The 26,992-nt window shown below is 32.6% G+C and overlaps 1 protein-coding gene across 1 annotated transcript in view; it reads left to right on the top strand.

Annotated features, from left to right (window-relative positions):
- The window catches only part of CSMD3 (CUB and Sushi multiple domains 3), a 1,293,678-nt gene that overhangs the window by 1,146,450 nt on the left and 120,236 nt on the right, over positions 1–26,992 (top strand). Inside the window, exons 39-44 of the mRNA XM_012443291.2 lie at positions 11,179–11,297; positions 12,468–12,537; positions 18,614–18,730; positions 22,662–22,871; positions 25,458–25,646; positions 26,357–26,534. Coding sequence (XP_012298714.2) covers positions 11,179–11,297; positions 12,468–12,537; positions 18,614–18,730; positions 22,662–22,871; positions 25,458–25,646; positions 26,357–26,534 — 883 coding nt within the window. The remainder of the gene's footprint in view (positions 1–11,178; positions 11,298–12,467; positions 12,538–18,613; positions 18,731–22,661; positions 22,872–25,457; positions 25,647–26,356; positions 26,535–26,992) is intronic.

Here is a 26,992-nt window from a genome sequence, read left to right as displayed (position 1 = left end):
TGGTACCCAAGATTTTCTTTCAGTGAAGGCAATGATCTTTTAGCTGCATATAGAAGAAGCTTCTCATGTTGAATCAGTACAGACTCAGGTGTTTAATTTTCCTTAAATTTATCGTGCTTTATATAAATATTTGCATGCTTTTTTATATTAGTAGTAGTACTAGAGCACACTTGATCTTAAACAGAAATATACCCTTAATGACAACAGGAAAAGTATACTTTAAGAGTTATTTATATAAAATACAAATGGACATCCTCACTTCAGTGCCTAAACTCTTCAACAATAGCTAACATTTGTTAAGCACTTCCCACATTTCTGGCACTACTCTAAGTATTATGCATACATTTCTTTAAGTATTATAACTATGAAGTCAGTATTTTCTCATCCCATTTTATAGTTGAGGAAACTGAGGCACAGGAAACATCTCAGACTTTAAAACAAACCAACCAACCAACATGCAACTAAAGGAACTAGGATGCACACAAAAGGTTGTGCTCTTAACTCTGAAGTCTCCCTGCATTAAACACAGAAAGTACGAATACCTATGTTGGTTAAGACTTCAAGTCTGTCACAGTCTGTATTCTGCCTTCCATTTCTATTCATTTCTTGCTGGCTTCCACAGAACACTACAATGTGTTTTTGAGAAAAACAGTTCCCTCCTTTCCAAAAAAAGAAAGAAAATTCTCTAAGAACTCTATTCGTTGAATATGTTACTTTCTGTGTCAGAAATCACACACAACTACCCCCTCATTATAGTGAGTTGGTAAAATATATAGTTTTTCAGTACCCATATGGATTACTTCAGTGGAACAATTGTTTAATTAAGCAAAGGATTATCTTCATTTATTGCAATTGTTTCACCACACTCTCATCATCAGTTAAATCAAACTCCTCTCCTGTTCCATAAAGAATCTCTTCAGAGCAAGAGTCTATTTAGGTTGCTTATGTTGCTAACTGATCTCTGCATTTCTGGAATGTAACAAGATACAGAGCACACAATACGTGCTCACCAACAGCTTATTGAATGAATGGATAATACCTACATGTCATGATTCTACCTAACCTCTTTTTTCATTTAACTCATTATTATTCTATAGGCTAAAATCTGATAAGTAATGTATATTACTGATTATTCATTTACTTATACAGAGTAATGCTAAATTATATATCAGTTACGGTAAACATAGGTAAAGTAAATAAACAAAGCATTAAGAATCAAGGTAAATGTTAGTGTAGCCTACGCTATGTGTTCCCAAACCATTGCTGCCCATCAGTGATCATAAATAGTCAGAAATATTACTTCCAAAATAGCTTATCCAGAAATACTAATCAAGTTACTTGTTACATGATTAGTTATTTGACAAAATGTTTGTTTGGTAGATTAATCAATTGATTCTGAGGTACATTATGCCAGAAAAATGTCTGCATATTTACCAAAGCAGTTTTCTACAAGTCTTTAAACTATTAATAGTAGAGCAACTCATATTGGATTCACCCTTTGATTACCACAAATGTCTACATTATTCTTGAACTCCTATCTTTATAATGATAGATGTGGACTGTCAAATGATAATTTTGGTATATCTTTTTAAAACTCTTAAAGGTAGTATCAGCATAGACATAATAGTTGTCTTGTATCCATGATTTAGAGAAAAGTTGAAAATCGAAGACTTGCAACATATTTAGAATAAAAAGATCTTTACTATCACTAAATATCCCCTCTAGTGCAAAGACAAGTGCTTTAACTCTTCTTTCTCACATAAATGCAAAAATAGTATTTTTGGTCTGTATTTTCAAAAAATAGATATATAGGTTATCATGTCAAATTTATTAATTAGTTTTTCCTTTAACAAAACAATGTTACTGGGTGTCTTAGCAGTAATTAAACATTTTCCCCTCCCTATCTCATTTGAAATCAATTTAGAATACTAGGACTTATCTATATTTATATACATATATACACACATTTATTTACACAGACACACATTCAAAATTACCAACTATAAATGATATGATTAACCTCATTTCTGGAATAGATTAATTGCTTTATGAACAGAATTGGAAAAAATAAGTTTTGGTTATAAATAAGTATTAGTAATGTGAAACAGTAAGGATTTAATGTTTTCAGTCAGGATAAGTGCCTATAATAATTTGACAGCAGACATAACTGTATGCAATTTTTCATATGGATTTGTCCCTGGATTCATTTTTGTTTGTTTTTGGCTACAATAGTAGATTAATTGATCCAATACCATTAAAAAAGATTTAACCAGAGAGCAACTTTGATCACCAATGGCATAATTTTACAAAATTTATATTCATGAACCTTGAAATGATTCACTGTTTTGATAACTTTTGTTAAGCAGGGGATTAGCTTTGGTTAAGCAGAAAAGAAGCCTTTGCAACATTTTCACAAAAAAATTTATATTGATTCCTACAAATAACTGATTGTTTTTGTCACTTATAAAGAAGTGAAAAATAATTCCCAAAGATATTTTAGAGTTAATATTTAACCACTCAGAGATTTGTGTAAATAAAAAAATGGCTATAAAATTCAAACTGCAGGACTTTCATATATTTCTGTTTCATTTTTAGTGCACATGGAAAAAAAATTGGCTGCAAAAAAAAGTGAATGAAGCCATCAGCGTATGACTTATCTGGCTTATCTGATTACTTCATTATTTATTTTCTTCCCTGATACAAATAGCATTCAGCTGAAATTAGCCCAATTCAATATTATCTAGAAAAATAAAAAGGAATATGTTATTGTACTTCTAAATTTTCTGCTAGTACTAATTCATCTAGTTATTTCATTACATACAAAAATAATGTATGTTATTATACAAAATTTGGAGATGCAGGAAAATACAAGGAAGGACATACAAATCACCAATAATCTTATAATCAAGATTTACAACCACCACTATTTGGCATATTGACATTTGGTTATTTTTCTCTGTGATTATATATATTTTTTAATTTCCGTAGTTTATATGCTTTCACTTAGTTTATAGAGTTTGGTATCATTTTTTAAAATTTAAAACACCTTCACAAACATTTTATTTTGTTCATGCATATTGTGTAAAACTTCATTTAAAAATGAGCATCTCAATATTCAACTACCTCACCGTAACATAGTTTTATTTATTCTCCTCTTGGAGAAGGAAACTACTACCACTGCTGGATTTTGATAGTTGTTATATATATATATATATATATATATATATATATATATATATAACCCTGAATAGAGTACTTGATTAGAAAGGAAGACAAATGGATGTGTACAAAATTTGGCCTTCTCAGTAAGAATGACTGCAAGAATTACCTTACTGGTGAAGAGTAATAAATTTACTGCTCAGGACTCCCAAGAAACTAAAATTGTACCAAAGGAAGGTGAAATTGTATTGACAAGCCATACATGTTTATATCATAGTTCACTATTTTTGTATTCAGTAATTTCTGAAAAGGGTTCTATGAAATCAGATTAATTTAATGTGTGAGGTTCATCAACAGCCATTAAATAAGATTAATACACACGGAAGGCAACTTCTATCTCTTCTTGGATTTCAAAACCTAGTTGGAGAAGAAAGATGCAAAACCTTAAAAATTTAAAAATAGGTCACTATTTAATGGTAACCAAGTTTTCCTAGTTCTATAAATTCTGTATCAGCAAAAAGAATGGAACATGATGCATGCTTAGAGACCTAGCTAATTGAGGTGCTGGGCATTGAGATTGCAATGTACAGACTCTCCTTATCTAATTCAAGTCTGCCTCAAGTATATTCCCAAATGACCACTTCACTCCTGTTCTTTACTGCCTGATTTTCTAATCTAAACATAACTCTATCAAGTCACTGCTTTTACGGCATTTTCTATTGGTAAATGTCATCCAGTTTGGCATGATTTAAGCTACTCTAACCATTGTGTTATTAGATATCTTTCATTTGCATAATTAGGCATTAGTATTTATTTAAAAAAATGTAGATATAGAGATATACTCTCTTAGAATATTCATTCATTCATACAAGTAATGTTTATTGAGTGTCTCTTCAAGACACTGTGCTCTAATGGCTCTTCTGGAGCTTTTGTTCTCAGAGGGGAGATAAATATGGAACAATTAATTGCACAATTATTGACTTATTTCAGTTTGTGTTAAGTGTCCAAAAAGAATGGAGAGGGTTGTGCTCCCCATTCTAGACAGAAATAATGTGGCAGAGGAATGAAGGACTATATATAAAGCATTATCATACTTTAGGATTTAGTTTTAAATGCTTTTTGAAAATGAAATACATATGCATACAGTATAATGCTGTTGGAGTGGTGACCTCTTCTCTAACCTATTTAAATATGCATTAGATTTGCTTGAAAATGTAAATTATGACAAAATGAATTATAAACAATGGCTTTTTCTTTTTTTAAAGACAGGGTTTCACCATGTTGGCCAAGCTGGTCTTGAACTCCTGACCTCAGGTGATCCGCCTGCCTCGGCCTCCCAAAGTGCTGAGATTACAGGCCTGAGCCACCATGCCTGGCCAACAATGGCTTTTAATAAAGATAAAAAGTTTTTAATAGTAATAGTCACATATTTGAAAAATGTTTGGCAAAGAATCAAACATTTTGTTAAGGCTTTCAATGAATAATTTTTAGAAAACCATTTACATTTGCTATGTTTTTAGTTTATTTTGGAAAATAAACTATTTTTTTAAAACAAAGATAACTTCATCTTTTATTTTAGATTCAGGGGACATAGGGGCATGTTTGTTACATAGGTTTATTGCATGATGCTGAGATTTGGGGTATGAATGATCTCATTACCCAGGTGGTGAGTATAGTAATTGTATTAGTCTGTTTTCATGCTGCTCATAAACACATACCTGAGACTGGGAAATTTACAAAGTAAGAGGTTTAATTGGACTTAAAGTTCCATGGGGCTGGTGAAGCCTCACAATCATGGCAGAAGGCAAAGAGCAAGTCACAACTTACCTGGATGGCAGCAAAGGGAAATAACTTGTCCAGGGGAATTCCTCTTTTTAAAGCCATCAGATCTTGTAAGAATTATTCACTATCACAAGAACAGCATGGAAAAGATTTGCCCTTTGATTAAATTACCTCCCATAATACATGGTAATTCAAGATGAGATTTGATTGGGGACACAGCCAACCATATCATTCCACCCCTGGCCTCTCCCAAATCTCACATCCTCACATTCCAAAATCAATCATGCCTTCCCAACAGTCCTCCAAAGTCTTAACTCATTTCAGCATAAACTTAGTAGTTAACAGTCCAAAGTCTAATTTGAGACAAGTTAAGTCCTTTCCACCTATGAGCCTGTAAAATCAAAAGCAGGTTAGTTACTTCCTAAATACAGTGGTGGTACAGGCATTGGGTAAATACAGCCGTTCCAAATTGGACAAATTGGACAAAACACGGGGGCTACCCACCCCATGCAAGTTCAAAATCAAATAGGGCAGTCAAATCTTAAAGTGCCAAAATGATCTCCTTTGACTCCATGTCTCACATGTCTGCCCAACGTTTAGCTCTCACTTACAAGTGAGAATATGTGGTATTTGTTTTTTTTATTCCTGCATTAATTATCCTGGGACAATGTCCTCCAGCTGCATCCATGTTGCTGCAAAGGACATGATTTCACTCTTTTTTATGGCTGCACATTATATAGTGGTGTATATATACCACATCATATGGAGGTCATGTGATGTAAGAGGTAGGTTCCCATGGTCCTGGGTAGCTCCACCTCTGTGGCTTTGAAGGGTACAGCCTCCCTCCTGGCCACTTTCATGGGCTAGCATTGAGTGTCTGCAGCTTTTGCAGGCACATGGTGCAAGCTGTTAGTGGATCAACTATTCTAGTGTCTGGAGGATGGTGGCCTTCTTTTCATAGCTCCACTAGGCAGTACCTCAGTAGGGAGTCTCTGTAGGGACTCTGAACCCACATTTCCCTTCTGCACTGCCCTAGAAGAGGTTCTACATGAGAACCCTGCCCCTGCAGCAAACTTCTGCCTGGACATCCAGGCATTTCCATACTTCTCCTGAAATCTAGGGAGAGGTTCCCAAACCTCAATCTTGATTTCTGTGTACTCACAAGCTCAACACAATGGGGAAGTTTCCAAGACTTGATGCTTGCACCCTCTGAATACACAGCCTGAGCTATGCATTGGTCTCTTTCAACCATGGCTGGAGCAGCTGGCATGAAGGTCACCAAGTCCCCAGGCTGTACGCAGCACGGGGACCCTGGCTTTGCCCATGAAACCACTTTTACCTTGTAGGTCTCTGGGCCTGTGATGGGAAGACCTCTGACATACCCTTGAGACATTTTCCCCATTGTCTTGGGAATTAACTTTCAACTCCTTATTACTTATGCAAATTTATGCAGCCCGCTTGAATTTCTCTTCAGAAAATACTTTTCTATGGCATTCTCAGGCTAAACATTTTTCAAATTTTTGTACTCTGCTTCCCTTATAAACCTGAATGCTTTGAACAGCACCCAAGTCACCTCTTGAATGCTTTGCTGCTTAGAAATTTCTTCCTTCAGACAACCTAAATCATTTCTCTCAAGTTCAAAGCTCCACAGATCTTTAGGCCAGGGGCAAAATGTTGCCAGTCTCTTTGCTAAAACATAACAAGAGTCACCTTTGCTCTAGTTCCCAACAAGTTCCTCATCTCTATCTGAGACTCCCTCAGCTTGGAACTTACTGTTCATATCACTATCAGCATTTTTGTCAAAGCCATTCAACAAGTCTCCCGAAAGTTCCAAACGTTCCCACATTTTCCTATCTTCTTCTGAGCCCTGCGACCTGTTCCAAGCTCTGCCTGTTACCTAGTTCCAAAGTTGCCTCCACATTTTTGAATATTTTTTCAGCAATGCCCCACTCTACTGGTACCAATTTACTGTACTAGTCAATTTTCATGCTACTGATAAAGACATACCTGAGACTGGTTAACTTACAAAAGAAAGAGGTTTAATTGAACTTGCAGTTCCACGGGGCTGGTGAAGCCTCATAATCATGGTGAAAAGCAAGGAAGAGCAAGTCCTCTCTTACATGGATGGCAGCAGTCAAAGAGAGAGAGCTTGTGCAGCAGAATTCCTCTTTTTAAAACCACCAGGACTTGTGAAACTTATTCACCATCAGAAGAACATCATGGGAGAGACTTGCCCCCATGATTCAGTTACCTCCCACCAAGTCCCTCTGACAACAAATGGGAATTCAAGATGAGAATTCCCACATGTTGTGGGAGAGGACACATGGGAATTGGAATATGGAGGAAACATAGGCAAACCATATTAGTACTCAAAGATTTTCAGCCCTTGACTTCCCCTTTCTTTCCCCTAGCCAGTAACTCCAAGTGCATATTGTTCTCATCTTTATCTCCATGTCTACTAATGTTTAGCTCCCATTTATAAGTGAGAATATGTGGTATTTGTTTTTTTTTTTTTTATTTCTGCATTAATTCTCCTAGAATAATGGCCTCCAGCTGTATCCATGTTACTGCAAAGGACATGATTTTACTCTTTTTTGTGACTTCATATTATTTAGTAGTGTATATATACTATATTTTTTAAAATCCAGTCCACCAATGATGGGGACCTAGGTTGATTTCACATCTTTGCTACTGTGAATAGTGCTGTGATAAACATATGAGTGCATGGGTCTTTGGCAGAATGATTTTTTTTTCCCCTTTGGTTCTATACCCAGTAATGAGATTATTGGGTTAAGTGGTAGTCCTGAGTTCTTAGAGAAATCTCCAAACTGCTTTCCACAGTGGCTGAACTAATTTAGATTCCCAACAACAGTGTATAAGCATTCCCTTTTCTCTGCAGCCTTGCCAACATCTGTTGTTTTCTGACTTTTACATATTAGCCATTGTGACTAGTGTGAGATGGCATCTCATTGTGGTTTTGATTTACATTTCTTTGTTGATTACTGATGTTGAGCATTTCTTCACGTTTGTTGGTCACTCATGTTTTCTGAGAAGTGTCTGTTTATGACCTTTGCCCACTTTTTAATGGGATATTTGTGTTTTGCTCGTTGACTTGTTTAAGTATCTTATACATTTTGGATATTTGAGCTGTGTCAGATGCATAACTTGCGAATGTTTTCTCCCATTCTGTAGGTTGTTTGTTTACTCCTTTAATTGTTTCTTTTGCTGTGCAGAAGCTCTTTAGTTTAATTAGATCCTACTTGTCATTTTTTGTTTTTGTTGCAATTACTTTTGAGGATGTAGTCATAAATTCTTTGCCAAGGCCAATGTCCAGAATGGTATTTCCTAGATTTTCTTCTAGGATTCCTGAAGTTTGATGTCTTCTATTTAAATATCTAATCCATCATCAGTTAATTTTTGTATACAGTGAGAGGTAGGTGTCTATTTTCATTCTTCTGCCTATGGCTAGCCAGTTATCCTAGACCATTTATTAACTAGAGAGTCCTTTTCCCAGTGGCTTGTTTTTGTCAACTTTGATGAAAATCAGTTAATTGTGGATGTGTGACTTTATTTCTTAGTTCTCTATTCCACTTCATCCACCTTTGTGTCTGTTTCTGGACCATACTATGCTGTTTTGGTTACTGTAGCCTTATGGTATAGTTTGAAGTAGGATATGTGATAACTCTGGCTTTGTTTCTTTTTTGGCTTATGATTACTTTGGCTATTTGGGCTTTATTTCAGTTCCATGTAAATTTTAGTGTATTTTTTCCCTAATTCTGTGAAAAATGATGTTGGTTGTTTGATAGGAATAGTATTGAATCTGTAGATAGATTTGGGAAGTATGGCCATTTTAACGATATTGATTCTTCCAATTCATGTGCATGGAATCTTTTCCCATTGTTTGTGTCATCTGATATTTCTTTCAGAAGTGTTTTGTAGTTCTCCATGTAGAGATTTTTTTACTTCCTTAAGATGTATTACTATGTATTTTATTTGTTTTGTGGCTATTGTAAATGAGATTGTATTCTTAATTTGACTGTCAGCCTAGATGTTGTTGGTGTATAGAAATGCTACTAATTTTTGTACATTGATTTCATATCCTGACACTTTGCTGAAGTTGTTTATCCGTTCATGAGCCTTTTGGCAGATTCTTTATGATCTTCTAAGTATAAAATCATGTTACCAGTGAAGAAAGATAATTTGACTTCGTTTTTTCCTTTTTGGATGCCTTTTATTTCTTTCTCTTGCCTGATTACTCTGGCTAGGACTTCCAGAAGTATGTTGAGTACAATGGTGACAGTGAACATCCTTGTCTTGTTTCTCTTCTCAAAGTAAATGATCCCAGCTTTTGCCCATTCAACATAATAATAGCTGTGGGTTTGTCATATATGGGACTCTTATTATTTTGAAATGTGTTTTTTTGATGCATGATTTCTTTAGGGATTTTATCATTAAAGAATGTTGAAAGCTTGTACTGCATCTATTGAAATGATCATATGTTTTTATTTTTAATTCTGTTTACATGCTGAATCACATGTATTGATTTGCATATGTTGAAACAATGTTGAATCCCAGGAAAAATCCTTTTTGATCACAGTGAATTAACTTTTTATATGCTAGTGGAGTTGGTTTGCTAGTATTTTGCTGAGGAATTTTCAAACTATGTTCATCAGGAATATTATTCTGTATTTTTCTTTTTTTGTTGTGTACTCAACATACTTCTGGAAGTCCTAGGCAGAGCAAGCAGTCAAGAGAAAGAAATAAAAGGCATCCAAAGAGGAAAAAAAAGAAGTCAAATTATCTTTCTTCACTGGCAACATGATTTTATACTTAGCATACCATAAAGAATTTGCCTTGTTTTGGTATTAGGTTGATGGTGGCATTTATTGAATGAGTTAGGAAAGTCCTTTCTCCTTGATTTTTTGGTAATAGTTTTGTTAGAATTGGTATCATTTTTGTCTGTATGTTTTGTAAAATTCAGCCATGAATCCATTTGTTCTGGGGCTTTATTTTTGTTTTTGGTAGGTTTTTTTCTACGGATTTAATTTTAGAACTCTGTAGTCTGTTCAGGGTTTTAATTTCTTACTGGTTCTATTTTGGGATGTTATATGTTTACAGGGATCTATCCACTGATTCTAGATAAAAAATTCAATCTTGGGAGGTTATGTGTTTTCAGGAATTTATCCATTTACTCTAGATAAAAAAAAAAAAGTTCTTACCTATTAAAAACAATGAAAGTGTTTTGAATTATATTCTTATTTTTTAATTCAGAAAAATACTGAATTAAAGTGGTATATAATACTTTTTGGGTCTCAATGAGACATCGTTTTTTCTTCTTTTTCTTTCTTTTCTTCTTCTTTTTTTGTTTGTTTGTTTGTTTTTGAGACAAAGTTTTGCTTTGTTACCCAGCTGGAGTGCAATGGCAAGATCTTGGCTCACTGCAATCTCTGCCTCCTGGGTTTAAGCAATTCTCCTGCCTCAGCCTCTTGAATAGCTGGATTTACAGGCACTTGCCACCATACCCAGCTAATTTTTTATTTTTAGTAGAGATGGGGTTTCACCACATTGGCCAGGCTGGTCTTGAACTCCTAATCTTAGGTGATCCACCTGCCTTGGCCTCCCAAAGTGCTGGGATGGATTACAGGCATGAGCCACTGCGCTTGTCCTCTCCTTTCTGATTATAGTATCTTCAGAGAAAGAAAAGTTCTGCTTATAACTATATTTTAAAAATTTTACATATAAGTAGTACATAAAAATGTACCTCATGAATTTAAAAGCCTATTCGGAGTGAAAGCAGAAAGAGGCAAGCAAGGGAGACAAAATAGGAAGTAATTTTTTAGTTATTTTGCTAAGAATGTTTTGAAGTATTATTTCATTCTATTATCTTAAAAATTATTTTTAATTTTCATGTGGGGATTTTCTTTTCAGAAATTTTTACTTTTATTTTACAGTAGAAGACAAATTAGGCCTGGAATTAAAAACACAATTTAGATATATTCACACAGCTGGTTTAATGACTGGTGCTGTAAAAATTTAAAAAGTATAGCTTTATAATGGTGTTCAAATGTGGATTGATCTTGACATCTACAGTTAAATCTTGTTCACAGAAAGTTCTGAGTCTCAATGTAGTATCTAGTTTGATGAGACACTGATATTCAGTTTCAGCAACTTAATATGCCTAACTTAAACATTTATCATTTGAAAGTTACTTAAATTGTTATCATTAAATATTCTTAGCAATTGGTTTGGATTCCTGTCCTGAACCACAAACTCCTAGCAGTGGAATTAAAATTGGAGACAGATATATGGTTGGCGATGTCGTATCCTTTCAGTGTGATCAAGGATATTCTCTTCAGGTAAGTCTATTTTAAAGTTGTGGTTTTGCTTTTCATTGCCCTTTCAGAATATTTTTTTAAAAATGATTGATAAGCCACAGGCTTTTACAACATCGATCCTGGTTTGCATAGTATAGTCTTAAGTCAAAAGGGTACACGATATTTAATAATATATACACATGAGAAAAATTGCTGGAATGGACTAAATTTTTTTGTTTTGAAGTAACCAAAAATGATTTTGAGTCAAAATTAGAAAGGTTAGGGAAGTCCTTTCTCCTTGATTTTAATTAATTAAATTAAAAGCTTTACTTTGAAAGTAAAAATTAATCTCTATTTTTGTCTCTATTCACATAGGATTGTGATAACTGAATTCCTGGATTTTTAGAGTTTGAAAATAAAAGGAAGTGATACTAAAAGCACTGAATGAAACTTCCATAACAATACATTTCCCAAATTAGTGAAAATTTACTACAAGTATATTTTGCTTAGGAAGCGGATTTGCAATGCATATTCTGATTTTATGTATTTATATTGATCTTTTGTAATATTTTTGTGGAGGGCCTCAGGTTTATAAGAGCATAAAAATTTCCTTAAAAAATAAACCCATTAAAATAAAAAGTTAAGGAAGATACTATTTCACATATTAAATAAATAAATTCTTCAGAGAAAGCAAAATTAAAAAATTAATAATTTATAGTCTTTATAGTTGTATCACAAATTGTAAATCTCAGAAGTACAATCAGATTTTTCAGGACATTATATTTCAATATAAAATTTGATATACTTTGACTTGTTTTAATTTTTTATGAAACAATTTAAAAATTATTCTTTAACCTATTTCACCTTGTATATTACAGCAATTTATTATAAACCACCATGTATATGACCCTTTCACTTGTACAATCACTGCAGTAGCTTAGTAAAACATATTGTGATAGAAAAATATTAAAACCACAATTCTAATGTGATATGAAGTATTTTTTTTTCTACCAATATCATGTAGTTATTTTTTCCATTTTATTATAGGTATGTATAATCTTACATTAATCATGCTAAGATTTCTGTAAAAGTAAATATGCATATAAAAATAAAACCATGTACTTAAGATTGTTTTTATAATAATTGATGATGCTACAATAATTTTAAACTTTTTATATAGGTGTACTGAACTGCATTGTTTTGCTTATGTAGGGTCACTCTCACATTACATGTATGCCAGGACCAGTAAGAAGATGGAATTATCCAATCCCAATTTGTTTAGGTAAGTTCAAAGACTATAAAGTATTTATAAGCTTCATCAAGTTTTAAAGTTTCATACCGTATATCATGATTTTGAAACATATAGCTTGCCTTTTATCAGCTCTTATGGAAATGACTTTTTGAGGAAAATATTTCACATCTTTGTTTTTTCTAATTTAAAATTTTTATTTTTATTTTTCCTCAATTTCATGTCAATGGATGACTTAAGCTGTTGAAATTAAGACTTTTTAACAAAATTCCTAGTGTTTTCTCCATATATCCATTGAATAGAAAAATGAGTAAATATTCTATTGCTTTCTATTGAGCCAGAAGAGATAAGGAATCTAAAATATCTAACAAAGGGAGTATGACACTTCATGAGATGTCTTTAGTGGTGACAGACAGTCTAGATATGGAATATATTAAAAGGAAACTTGGGTACCTTGAAAGTACAGGCTCACATTTTTGCTCTAACTTAATGTTGCTTCCAAATTATTTCTATTCATGCTTTTTTCCTCTTCCTCTTTTTTTTGTATTTGTGTGCTGCTATTAATATACTGGGCTCTACAGAGTATGATAAAATAATGTGAGATATGATCCCTATCTTTAAAACATTCATTTACCATTTAGAGTACTAGAAATAAAATAAATGAATTATCAAATAATTTAGTATTAAATTATATCATTAACTACATGATGGAATTTCAGAAAAGTAAGACTGGTGTTGACTAAAAGTAAGACTGGTGTTGAATTTCATTGGCAAACAAAGTCAGCCTATAAGGTTTTCACAGAGTTTTGGATAATAAGTGTAATTAAGATACATGGAGGAAGAAGAGAGTTCTTTCTGAGTAGGAGAAAAAGCCCAAGCCAAAAACAAACAAACAAAACACACGCACACACACACACACACACACAGACAAGTCCATGATTTGTGTGACTTAACTCTGCACAATGACCATACCTGTACTATATATGCTCTGCTTGGGCTGCCATAGCAAAATACTCCAGATTGAGTGGTTTTGACAGCAGAAATTTATTTTCTCACAGTTCTGGAAGCTAGAAGTTCAAAAACAAGGTGCTAGCAGATTGCTATCTTCTTCTTCTTTTTCTTTTTTGAGACAGAGTGGCTCCCACTGCCACGCCCAGCTAATTTTAGTATTTTTAGTAGAGACAGGGTTTCACCATTTTAGCTAGGCTGTCTTGAGCTCTTAACCTCTTGATCCACCCTCCTCAGCCTCCCAAAGTGCTGGAATTACAGGCCTGAGCCACCACACCCGGCCCAAGATTTCTCTCTTTTAAGGATCTCTTTTGTTGGCTTGTAGATGTTATCTCTTCCATGGTTTGTGCACTCACACTCCTGGTGCTTTTCCTCTTCTTAAAGGACACCAGTCCTCTTGGATTAAGATCCTCCCCTTGCAACCTCATTTAACTTTAAGTACCTTCATTAAAGCCCTGTCTCCAAATACAGTCACATTAGGGGTTAGGACTTCAAGATAAATTTTTCAGGGGACACAATTAAGTCCATAACATTTACATATGATGTACACAATTCTTTTTGAAGAGTACTGAAAAATGTTAGAGAATGATAATGTGTTTAATTGGCAAAATACTTTGGAATTACTCAGACTTTAAATTGGATGATTTTTTAAAAGGGATGTTTTTAAGGTACTATGAATAATTTATAAATGCATATTATACCAATTTTAAAATTACCTCATATATATGTAATGCAATTTTGAACATTCACATGTGTACAGCTAATGCTGGTTGTAAATATATTGTGTGTGGTGTGTATATTTATGTATATATTCAATTGATTATAAAAGTTGAGAATATAGAAGTGCACAAAGAGTAAAATAAATATGTTTTTTCTGCTAATATGAAAGCAGAGAATTTAGATCTTTCATTCATTACCATATTGCTAGTGCCTGGAAAGTTTCTTATCTTAAATAGGGGTCCAATATATACTGTTTAGTAAACAAATTAATATAAAGGCTTGGGATACTACTATATATATTGTAATGTTTTTCTTTTTGATATTAACATGTAAGAGTTTCTCATACTTTATTGTGTTTTCAAAATTTGAATCAAAATTTTAAAGTAAAATTTGAAATGTCAACAACTACAATTGAAGCAAATAAAGTTTGGATTTTGATTAATGACACATAGCATTGTCTAATTTGTGCAGTTACTTCTTTTTTGTTAAAGGTCTATTTTTTTCTTTTGATATTACAAATTATATATTTATTTTTTCACATTATGTATATCATAATTTTATCTTTATTATAAATACATCTAATGTTGTAATTAAAGCACAGTTCTAATAGTTTGGTTATATTTTTTCCTAAAGAGATTAATTATGTCACTTGTAAGGCCGATTGCCTTGCCGGGAGCTCGGACGCACACCCCCCTGCCTTTTTTCCGAAAGCTCAGACATGCTCAGGTTGTTCCCTTTTCCCCTTCTCGCACAGCCTGGCTTTCCCTTAAAGAACCCAGTATGCAAGCAGGGTCTTGTGATTTTAGCCAATAGCAGCTGAGTCTTTCTAGCCAATAGCAGTCAAGTCTTTCTAGCCAATAGCAGCCGAGTAATTCTAACCAATAGCAGCCAAGTCCTGTATGCAAACAAAGGCTTGTAACCTTACCCAATAGTAGTCCTGCTCCCACAACCAATTGAGCTCTCCCACTCTCTGTAAAACCCCATGTCTGAGAGGAGTCTGTGTGACTTCTCCGGCCCCTCCTGTCTGGCTGCAGAACCTTGCCCAGGAGGCTGAATAAATTCCTTCATATTGGATTTTCTTGTGTTGGCCTCAGTTTCTTCTCTTTAAGCTCGGCAAGAACAAACCTCACATCACTAAAGAGGACTGCTTAAAACCTTCTGTAAATATTATCAAATTGTCTTCAGAAGGTTGTACCAATTTAAATACCACTCTCTATTACAGGACAATTCCCATCTTGTTATATTGCTTGCATCAGTTATTCTTAAAAAATTACCAGTTTTCTCAGCACCATTAGACAAGATGAAAGAGAAATAAAATATAATAAAATATTTTTTTAAAAGTACCACTTTTTTAGTAAAGTATCATTTTGATTAAACTTACATTTATATAGTAAATTAAATTAGAAAAATTAAGCTTTATTATATAGGATAAATTGATATGTAACCATATAGAAAACTTAGCAGACTTTGATGTCCAATGTGTATATATATATATATATATATATATATATATATATTCAAATTTCAGTTCAAAGTATAATAACCATGTATGGCAGATGTATTGTTCTTTGAGTTTCTGTTTGCTCACCTGTTAAGTGAGATAATGATGTCTACTTCACAGGCTTCTTGTGATAATTAAATGAGATAATTTATTTACAGTGCTCAGCACTGAACCTGAAACAGGCCAGGTTATAGTGAAAAATAGGCAGTAATTTAGGGGTGCAGTAAATGGGAATTAACTCACAAAATAGTGGACATTATAATGGAATATTTAATGACATGGACAAAGTTTACAATATATAGTTAAATGTAAAAAGAATTAAGTTATAGCATGATCCTACTCATTATAAACATGTAGCCTTTATTGTCTGCATGTATGTATGCAGAGAATAAAAATAATATAAAGATAAGCATATTATCTGTGGGTGGTAGAATTAGAGATCATTTTTATTACTTTTCTTTTTTTTTTTTTTTTTTTTTTTGAGTTGGAGTTTTACTTTTGTTGCCCAGCCTGGAGTGCAATGGTGCAATCTTGGCTCACCTGCCTGCCAGGTTCAAGTGACTCTCTTGCCTCAGCCTCCTGAATAGCTGTGATTACAGGCATGCACTACCATGCCTGGCTAATTTTGTATTTTTGTAGCTATGGGGTTTCTCCATGTTGTTCAGGCTGGTTTCAGACTTCCTACCTCAGGTGATCCTCCCGCCTCGGCCTCCCAAAGTGCTGGTATTACAGGAGTGAGTTGCCTCACCTGGCCCATTTTTAATTCCTTTGTACCCTTTTCTTGTGTTTTATGAATTTGGAACAATAAGCTTGTACTACGTGTGATGATAGAGTATTAAAATTTAGCAGTGATACAATAGCAATATTGTAAGGAGAAGCTGAAAGCAAGAGGCTGATTCAGAGAATGACTTAAAACACTAGTCATCACAAAACAAGGCTACAGCCTTGTGATTGTCTGCAAGATATTTTGATGGAAAATAGGAAAATTCATATGCTATTTTAGATATTAGAGACAACTAAGACGGAGAAACTGAAGTTGATTTTATTTTGGAAAGCTAAGGTATGGTTGTCCCTAACAAAAAGAGTATAATGGGACACAAAAGAGTCTACATGAAGCCTCTGATGACACACACGGAATTGTTATTCACAGCATATGAGTGCTGAGATTGCAGAGATACTGAGGAAACAGACACGAACAAATTGCTGAAGGCAGATGCATTCTTTGGTATTCTTCTTCATATGTCTTTAATGATTTGTCATAATTTTTCTTCTGTTGTTGTTACCTGTTTATTCTATAATCTCTTTCCTTTTTCTCCTTTGATTTTGGTATTTTTTACCCTGAAAGAGGGGTAGTCAATGCAGAGGACAGGATTTCCAGATCATATCTAAAGGGATAGAAAGTAACAGAATTAGAAGGACAATGAACAGCTCAAAGACTTGGAATTGTGAAGGCAAGAAAATAAAAGATACTCCTTGCCTTTTACTCAAATTTCAGAATAAAGCAAAACAAACCTGCAAGTGTAGTCTTGCCAGAAACTTTTAAAATATTTGATTGACCAACATATTGTTTTTACAACTCATTAATTATCAGATTTTATGAGGCATATGTGTGGACAATTGAATTCAGGAAAATGAATTGGTAAATACTAACTTTGTTGAAAATTGGTTTGGTTTAAGGGTCAATGAACTGAGATTTCAGAAGCATGAACAAGCATATGGATCTATCTTTCTATCTTTAAAGTTTGATTATAATCACAAATTTGATGAAAGGTGTATATGCAGGTTGACTCCAAGAGTATATATTTTTCCCTAGTAAAATCAGCTTGACACAATTTATTCAGTTCACACAGCAAAGGGTAGTTGTCAAATTTGTTATTGAATGTTGTATAAAACATTGTTAAAATTCCTACTGAATTTGCCTTTATTATATATAACCGGAGGTTTGAGTAGCTATCTGTTACTACTCTTGGCAAGAAATGAGATTGCAAATAAGTGTTCTATATAGGTATCTTTTGAACTTCATTTGTAGCCACGAAATTCTATTCTTCATCTAAGAATGAAATGACAAAAATGTGCTTTAGAGGAAAGAATGGGGTTATAGAATGCAATTGCTCTTTAATATATGCTCAAGTATATCTAATTATATTTAAAAACTTGAGTAAATTTCTGGTCTTATAGCTTTTGCTTAGCTTATTGATAGTAAACCTGTATAACAGGGATTCCAAAACAAGTACATTTATGAACTCCCTAAACTGTCAAATTTATGCATCATTTTGCTTATTTTTACTTCTATATTCTTTGTCTTGAATCTTTTAGGATGAAATATGGCCATATCTGATGTGTAATATGTAAACTTCTCATACATTAATGGAAACCAATATTTTGCTTAGAATTCTTTATTGAGCCCCTCACGAAAAGAGGAAAGGAGGGAAGGTTGTGAAAATGATTTCCTCTTAAATATAATACTTTGAGCTGAAGCGGTTGGCTTGATTTTACTGTAAATTATGTCATTTTTGGGATGATTCAAAACATTGCTAGGACTACTTGAGAAAGAGAAATAAAGTGCCCCCTGTGGAAAAGGACATGTCTTTGTTCCTTTACATTCACTGCACTCGAACTGTTACTTTTATGCAATAATTGATTTAGCATGCACTTATTTCAGAGGAAGGAAAGATGATGTGTTTTTATGCTGTTTTAGAAAATGTGTTGTTGATTATATTTGATTCTTAGTGTATAGTGAATGAACGTTAACAATATTCAAATTTATATCAAACAGTTTTAACTCAGAGTCTTGAAAATGTGAAATGATTTTAATATGTTGTTTAACACAGTAAATTATTCCTCTACTCTGGTTTACTTTGGATTTCTCTTATTTTTCAGCTCAGTGTGGTGGTGCTATGTCAGATTTCAGTGGTGTGATTCTCAGTCCTGGGTTTCCTGGAAACTATCCGAGCAGTTTAGACTGCACATGGACAATAAAACTACCCATAGGTTTTGGTATGTGTATTAAAAAACATGTGAAAGAGCTTTCAATATTTATTAATGTAGCCTTAAAATAAATGTCAATATCGAATAAGACTTTATATAATCTTCACAAATTGCAGTTTAGTTTAGGAATACATTCAATTATGTAAATTGAAAAGTGAAATTTAAATAATTGCTGCTTAAGTCAAATACATTTCACTTGGAGTACTTGAATAATTGAAAGTATATGGACATTTTCTTTTTTTACTCTAATTTGCTTATTTTTTTAATTCACAAAAATTGTGCATATTTATCATGCACAACATATTTTGAAATATGTGTACATTTTGGAAGAACTAAATCAAGTTAATTAACATACAATGCCTCAACTATTTTTTGTAGTGAGAACACATAAAATCCCTCTTAGCAATTTTCAAGAGCGCAATATGTTGTTAATAACTGTAGTTACCATGTTGTACAATGAATTTCCTCCTTTTGTGTAACTGAAATTTTGTACCCTTTGACCAACATTTCCTCAATCCTCTCTCTTCTATACCCTGGTAACTACCATTCTTCTTTCTACTTCTGAGTTCAGTTTTTTCAGATCTCACATGTGAGATTATGTGCTGTGTCTTTCTGTGCCTGACTTATTGCACATAAAATAATGCCTTCCAGGATTCATCCATGTTATTGTACATGACAGAATTTCCTTCTTTTTTATGGTTGAATAGTATTTCATTGTGTATATATCCTGTATTTTCTTTCCATTCATCAGATGATGGACACTTAGGTCGATTCCATATCCACAATCTTATTCATTGTGAATAATGATGCAAAAACACAAGATTGAAGATATCTCTTCAAGATTCTGACTTCAATTCTTTTGCACATATAGCCAGTGGTAGGATTGTTGGAGCATATGACAGTTCTATTTTTAATGTTTTTGAGGAACCTCCATATTGTTTCCTATAATGGCTGTACTAATATATATATATATTCCCACCAACAGTGTGGAAGGACATTTTAGAATTAAAGAGAGGTATAGATTGATATATATAGACTAATAGTATTTTTCAGTTGATATGTATGGATATACCCTGAGTTAGATATGTGTAATAATAATAAATTCAACATAAATTTTATGTACATTGTTTTTATAATTCTTTTCTTATTGGTGTAATCAAATCAGACAGTTATTATTTTCTAGTAGTCCATTGAATTCATCCCATTTTCTTTGTAAGTAAATCAGATTTTATTTTTAAAAGTACTACAAATTTTTAAATATTAGATTTAAATGCAAATAGTTATAATACCTTCCTAATTTTAACATAATAATTCCCAATGTTTTAGATACATTACAGCATATATTGCATTTAATAAATTCTCCTTACCCTTACATCACTAATGTACTCTCTTACAGCTTTTGCAGATCTTATGAGTCTATAAATGCACTAAGAGAAGCGCTTGATTGAGGGTACACATGTTCATTAAATCTCAGAAGACTAGGATAAATAGATACTCATTGAAGCACAAACCAGGTGGTTTTAGAGCAATTAAGAAATTCTGTACTAGTTCACTTATTGAGGACTGAACTTAGGTATCTCACCACCCAGTAAGCATCTGCAACCTCTGATTAAATATTTACACTGTTAATATTTAAATGTTTTATGAAAGTTAACAGATAAATCATAGTGTTGACAAATACTTACTGAGTATATATTATACTCCAAATACCGCTAAGTGCTGGAGATAAAATGTATGGTAAAACAGACTTTGCACTTTTCCTTAAATAAGTTATAGTTATAATGAGGAGATAGTAAAATGTATTATTATGATACAGTGTAACTAGAGAGTACAGGATTGCTCTTAGAATGGACTTCAGCCTTGAACCCGAAATGCAGCAAAATCTTGACAGAGGGAGTGATGCTTAAACTTTAGCTTTAAAGATAATTAACCAGCCTGGGCAACATAGTGAGGCTCTGTCTGTACTATAAATACAAAAAATTAGCCAGACATGGAGGCACCCCCCTGTAAGTCCCAACTAATCAGAAGGCTGAGGCAGAAGAACCACCTAAGTCCAGGAGTTTGAATTTACAGTGAGCTATGATCATTTCACTGGTCTCCAGCCTGGGGGACCCTGTCTCTAAAGTCAGTCCACCAGAGAATGTCAGTCTGCAGGGAGTGTGAAAGAATTCTAGGTAAACAAGGTGACAAGTAGAAAGATGCAGATGAGAAAGCTAAAAAAATTTAAACATGCCTGAACACTGTGTGACTGGCCTGAGGTTTTGGGAGAGCAGGAGGTTATTGAGAGAAAGATGCTGGGGGACTTTCTATTCACAAATCCTATTTAGGATCATTTTGGCTAAAATGTGGAAACTCTAAATTTGAAGTTGTATTCAACTTCTATGTCCATTGATAGAATACTGATGTAAATGAACAACAGATCTGAACCAGTATGGCTATTCTACATGTCTTTCACTAGCCACTGTAGCTTATGTAGCTAAATGAACTATTTTGAAACAAATTATTAAAAATAGTTTCAATAGTCTCATTATAACATCATCTTCAATTTCTGGCTAATTCTTGATTTTGCAAACCAACTTTATTAAAACTTGAGTTTCATATTTGATTACATTTAACCACACTGTTTTCTTTGCGTTTTGATTAAATCAAATATTAGAGCCAATGTATTTAAACAGCATATATATATTTTAAATAAAAAATTACATTTCAACAGCTAAAGAAACATTTGTTCAAGAGTATATGAAACAATTCTTGAAAAGATGATTTGTAATAAAAGTTCTCAGTTAAAAATATAAACAAAAATGCGCATCTTGAAATCTTGCATCTTCACATATTAAGGTAGCATGTCCAAAGTTCTAAGAAGTTGATCTAATTTTATAGAAAGTTGTTTAATATTTTAAAGCATGTTTTAAATATTTCCCAAGCTTATTTGTCCAAGAGACTCTAAAAACATCATTTAGTAACAACATGTGAGTTTACTTGGGGCACCAGTGTAGTTATTAATAGCAAAATCTTAAGAGTCTGAATGCCTTGGTTTGCAATTCAAGTCTACTGCGTCATTGTGTAAACTTAACATGCATTTTACTTCTCTGTGACTCACCTTCCTTGTTCTCATGAAATGATGAGAATTAAATAAGTTAGCATATATAAATCACATAAGGCAGGAATATATATCATTTATGGCAAATATAAATAACTTAAAACATTCACCAAATATCAGATTTTATTATAAATAATTTGGAGATTGTAATAATAGGAAAAACATCAAATTCACTAAAATTGAGTGTTAAATTAATTAAGCAAACATACTTAAAGATTTTTTTATCCTTGAGACATTTCACTGTCTCATATTTTAGTCTTGCTTATAAAGATATTGGGATTACATTGCAATATGACCATATATGACAGCCTGCATTATCTTCTGATAAGCAAAACACTGAAAGAGTACCCTTTAAATTATATACAGGTGATATTTCTGAGAAGTTAATTTATATCCTATGAAGAATAACTTCTAATGCAATTGTGGAATCTATGCTAATATATTATAAATTTGCAATTATTTTTGATCTTATATTAACCTTTTATATAACACAAATTATTAAGTGGCCTTTTCCTTTAAAAATTGGTTTATATAATCTAAAGGGTACAAGAAAGCCACTTTTTTGGATCATTTTTCATATGGTGATGTTATAATGAAATGAGAGATTTTCTCCCTTTAACAAATAGTGGATATGTGAGAGCAGTGTTCTTTTACTTTGAACCTTAGCAAAGTTAGCTGTCCTGGGAAGAAAGCAAATCTGTGTCTCAGATCTTGAGATTATACCTCTTGACCTAAATGGAAACCTATCTTAAGTACATTGATGTGATTGTGTGTGTGTGTATGTTTATATTTAATTTGTTAAAACAAATAAAGTATCATAATGCTTGTTTTTTTCTTCAGGTGTACATCTCCAGTTTGTAAATTTTTCTACGGAAACCATACATGATTATTTGGAAGTACGAAGTGGATCCTCAGAAACTAGTACTGTTATTGGCCGGCTTAGTGGTCCTCAAATACCATCATCCTTATTCAGCACAACCCATGAAACCAGCTTGTATTTTCACAGCGACTATTCACAAAACAAACAAGGATTTCATATTGTATACCAAGGTGAGAGAAATAATAAAAAGTGAAAGTTTATTTAACCCCAAATCATCTATTAGAAATATTTAACTGAATCTAATTATTTTCTGTATTCTGTTTTAGAAAGAAAAACAAAAAATCTTAAGCCAAGTCAAGCTTCAATTAGAAAGATTTTTAAAACAATGCAACTCTCTGGAAACTATAGTGAGAATGATGTCTCTCTGATACCTTAGAAAATCCTAACCATGAAAAAGGATTATATTAGTCTTAAGTTAATACACAATTAAATTAAGTAAGGCAGGCAAATAAGCAAGGCCAGCTGGACAGCAAAGATTTATCTTTGCTTTTATATTAAAAAAATATTGAAAATATATTTTGTAGTATTCATATGTTGTATTGTGTAAAATTATTTTTTCTTTATAATGATAGACTAATATGACATTCCTTCATTTGTTCTATTGTCATGAGAATATAAATACTTTGATAATCATATTATATTAGACCTGTCTCTCAAACAGAACTACTGCATGACCTTGATCAAGATTTGTGTCTCTTTTGAGTGAAGGGTTTGGGCATAAGTAGAGCTGTGTTCCAATGTTGATTCTTCCTATTCTGTCTAATGTGGTCTAGGCCTTGCTCTCCATTTGCTCATGTCCATAATGGAGTTAATTATACTACCTTTCAGATGCGTTATAATGAACATTTTATTATAAAATGCATGTAAGGTATATTCAAGGATTTGTTGTATCATTAGTAATTACTCAGTACATTTTAGCTGTTGCTATTATGATATTATTTCATATCTCATATGTATATAGTCTGTTAAAATTAAATATTTAAAGTTATGATGATATTTTACATAGTCAAGTTTAGTTCTAATGGCTGAAATTTTTAATCAAAATAACCTAAAATTTTATTACATCTCTGCCCTAATTATTGAAGGACTTTATGTGATGCTTTCATATCTGAGCTCTGCATGAACAGTGAATTGGGCTGTTCGTTGGCATATCATAAGCAACTAGAACAGTAAGCACAATAAATATTTGCTGAAGTATCTACCAAAAAGGAAATTTGAAAGTAGTTAAGATATAGGTCTGAAACATCAAATTACATGGATTTGAAATGATTATAATTTGTATTATACTTGCATGCATAATTTAAGAACACTACAAAGTTACAAAATTATACTTCTATGCAAATGAAGACTCGGCTTGCAATTAGTCTGATTGGCAGAAAAGCTGGAGAGTTTGCAGAGGGAATTGCCTCTGGCCCTTTTGTTACTTAGGAGTGGAAAGTTAGGGTTTTGCTTTCAATTTAGTTTGAGAAAGTCAGCATTAGACAGTCTTAGATTCCCTGCTTCCAGATCCTATAATCCTGTATCACTGTATGGTATATAACAGAATAGGAAATTTCTCCTAAACACTTAAAATCTATTTTCTATATTTATTAAACTAAAAAGCATGGAGTAGAAATTGAAAGAGTATATTTAATAGAATAATATATTCCAACTCCTAGCGATCAATTCCTAATACACATTTGCCTTAAGTTGAAATGAGAACTCTTTTTAATATATTTTTTGTAGAATATTAATTGAAATGAAAACAACAGACTAAGAATAAAAGCACTTAACATTGGAAAGAATTTGTTCATTAATTCTGAAACCTCTAGTCCTAAAAATTTGAGTTATATTTTAACAAACAACATGACAATTTATTCAAATTCAAATGTAATTTTTTATTTGGGGAATATAGAATTTTAATCATTAATAGGGAAGTAGACTTTGATTTTCAGCAATTTAAGTTTTACTAATTACAATACAATTTTGAAGTTCTTAATAAAAAAGTTCTAAATATTGATATTATATGAGTATAGGCCCTATTCATAGGTTCAACATTTATTTAGTAATGTTTAATTTAACACCTACTCTGTGAAAGGCAATGGGCAAGGTTTTGAGATATGATGATAAAAGAAACAGGAACTTTGATCTCATACAGAATATAGAGCAAGAGAAGTATGAACAAATAAATAGGCAATTATAGTGCAGTGACAAAATTATCACATAACTGAAGTACAAAGTTTATTTTACATTAAAATGAAGTTTTTTTTCTAGTGCTTTATTTTACAAATTAACTTCTTTGAAATTAACTCAACAGAAGTATATTGTCATCTGTAGAAAACAATTAGTAAAACAAACTGTAAAAAGACTCAGAATTAAACTTATACATATTTTCTTATTGCATTCTGTGTACTTGTAACATAATCAAGAAGCAATTGCATTCTATGGAAGAGCATTAGAATATATTAGATTAAAATTGTAGCTGTAAGAGGAGTTTACATTTTAATTAAAACATAATTTAGTTGAGTTGCACAAGTAGGTGAAGAAGTTGACTTTTTATGAATTGTACTAACATTTTAAATATGAAAATTGTAGACATGAGAAAAAATTTATGTCACAGGTCATTGACAGCATTTATCATAAACCTGAATTTCTATTTATAAACAACTACAAGGAGCATCACGTCTATTTGTTAAGTTGCAAAATTTCTGTAGTACCCTATCTGTGGCCTCTGAAATATGGAAAGAAAAAAACATCTTTCTTTTTCCTCTTTCCAGCCTATCAGTTGCAAAGCTGTCCTGATCCACGCCCGTTTCGAAATGGTTTTGTAATCAGTAATGATTTTACTGTGGGTCAAACCATTTCATTTGAATGTTTCCCAGGATACACATTAATTGGAAATTCAGCTCTGACATGCCTTCACGGAGTCAGTCGTAATTGGAATCATCCACTTCCAAGGTGTGAAGGTATGCTTCTAACTTGAAGCTATCTTTTAGGTGATATCATCTGTTTTTAATATTGTTTTTGGCACTCTTACTTGTCTTCCTCTTCCAATAGCATGCTAAATGTATAGTCTCTCAGCTGAAGTTTTTTTTAAAATCTCTAAGGCTCTGTAATGAATAACGATTTTATTATTATTGGCAGGAGTCCTAATCTTTCCTATTGGGAGTGAAAAAATAGTTGATTCACACTTTAAAGCTTTTCTTATGTGTATGGGGAAGGGAAGGGATACATGTGTGTTTGTTTGTATGCATTTAAGTCATTCTTATATAAACCACTAACCCAGATACTGCTACTGAGTTCCTTTCCTCTAGAAAACTCTTTGAAATAAAAGGCTTTGAACCTCTTATAAGGCCTTACGTGCACACATAGTAAGAGGCAAATGAAAGTTCAAGTGTTTGCCTTGATATAAAATGTTTGAAAATTGAGAAGAGAAGGTAATTTACACTAATCTAGTGATCATTAACAACTTTTTAGTATACCTCATGTGGAAAAATAAATGTTGATTATATTTTGTGCACTATTGTCAACTTCATTTTATATACCTCAACTGAAGTAAAAACAAAGCATAAATGTATTTCATAATGCTTAAGATATGTGAAATGTTTGCCTTTTTCTCCATAGTCAGTTTATTGTTATTTTTTAAAAACATTTTGTTTTGTGACTTTTTCCATAGCTCTTTGTGGTGGGAATATAACTGCAATGAATGGCACCATTTATTCTCCTGGGTATCCTGATGAATATCCAAACTTTCAAGATTGTTTTTGGCTTGTAAGAGTACCCCCTGGGAATGGCATCTACATCAATTTTACTGTTCTTCAGACAGAACCAATATATGATTTCATTACTGTATGGTAAGTCAAGAGTGTTGTTATTGATTCAATTATATGTACAGATGAACAAGGTTGGAATAAAAATATGTCACAATCTTCTGTTACAGATTGTCATCTGATATTTGAATTGATGTGAGTAACTGAGACTGACAGTATGTGTCTTGTAGAATGAGATACACAAGAGAAATAGGTTTTGGCTTATTTGCCCCATGAACTTTGTAAACATTGTGGAACAAAGACTTCATAGGTGAAAACAAGATTTAAAAAATATTATTAAATTAATATGCTAAAACAAGGAGTTAATAGACTAAGTTTAAGGTATGGAAGTTCTCTGTTTACAAAAGCCACTGGAATTTAAGAGACTATATTCAAATTATAATTATTTAATATAACTAGTGGATTTCCATCATAAACTTTAGTTGTATTACAGTCTCGTCAATACAGATTCATACCTGCAATCCCAGAAATTTGGGAGGCCA

The sequence above is a fragment of the Aotus nancymaae genome, unplaced genomic scaffold, assembly GCF_030222135.1.
Source record: "Aotus nancymaae isolate 86718 unplaced genomic scaffold, 86718_ANA_hifiasm-v0.15.2.pri h1tg000036l, whole genome shotgun sequence".
NCBI classification, from domain to species: domain Eukaryota; kingdom Metazoa; phylum Chordata; class Mammalia; order Primates; family Aotidae; genus Aotus; species Aotus nancymaae.
This window is presented reverse-complemented; position numbering and strand designations above follow the sequence as displayed.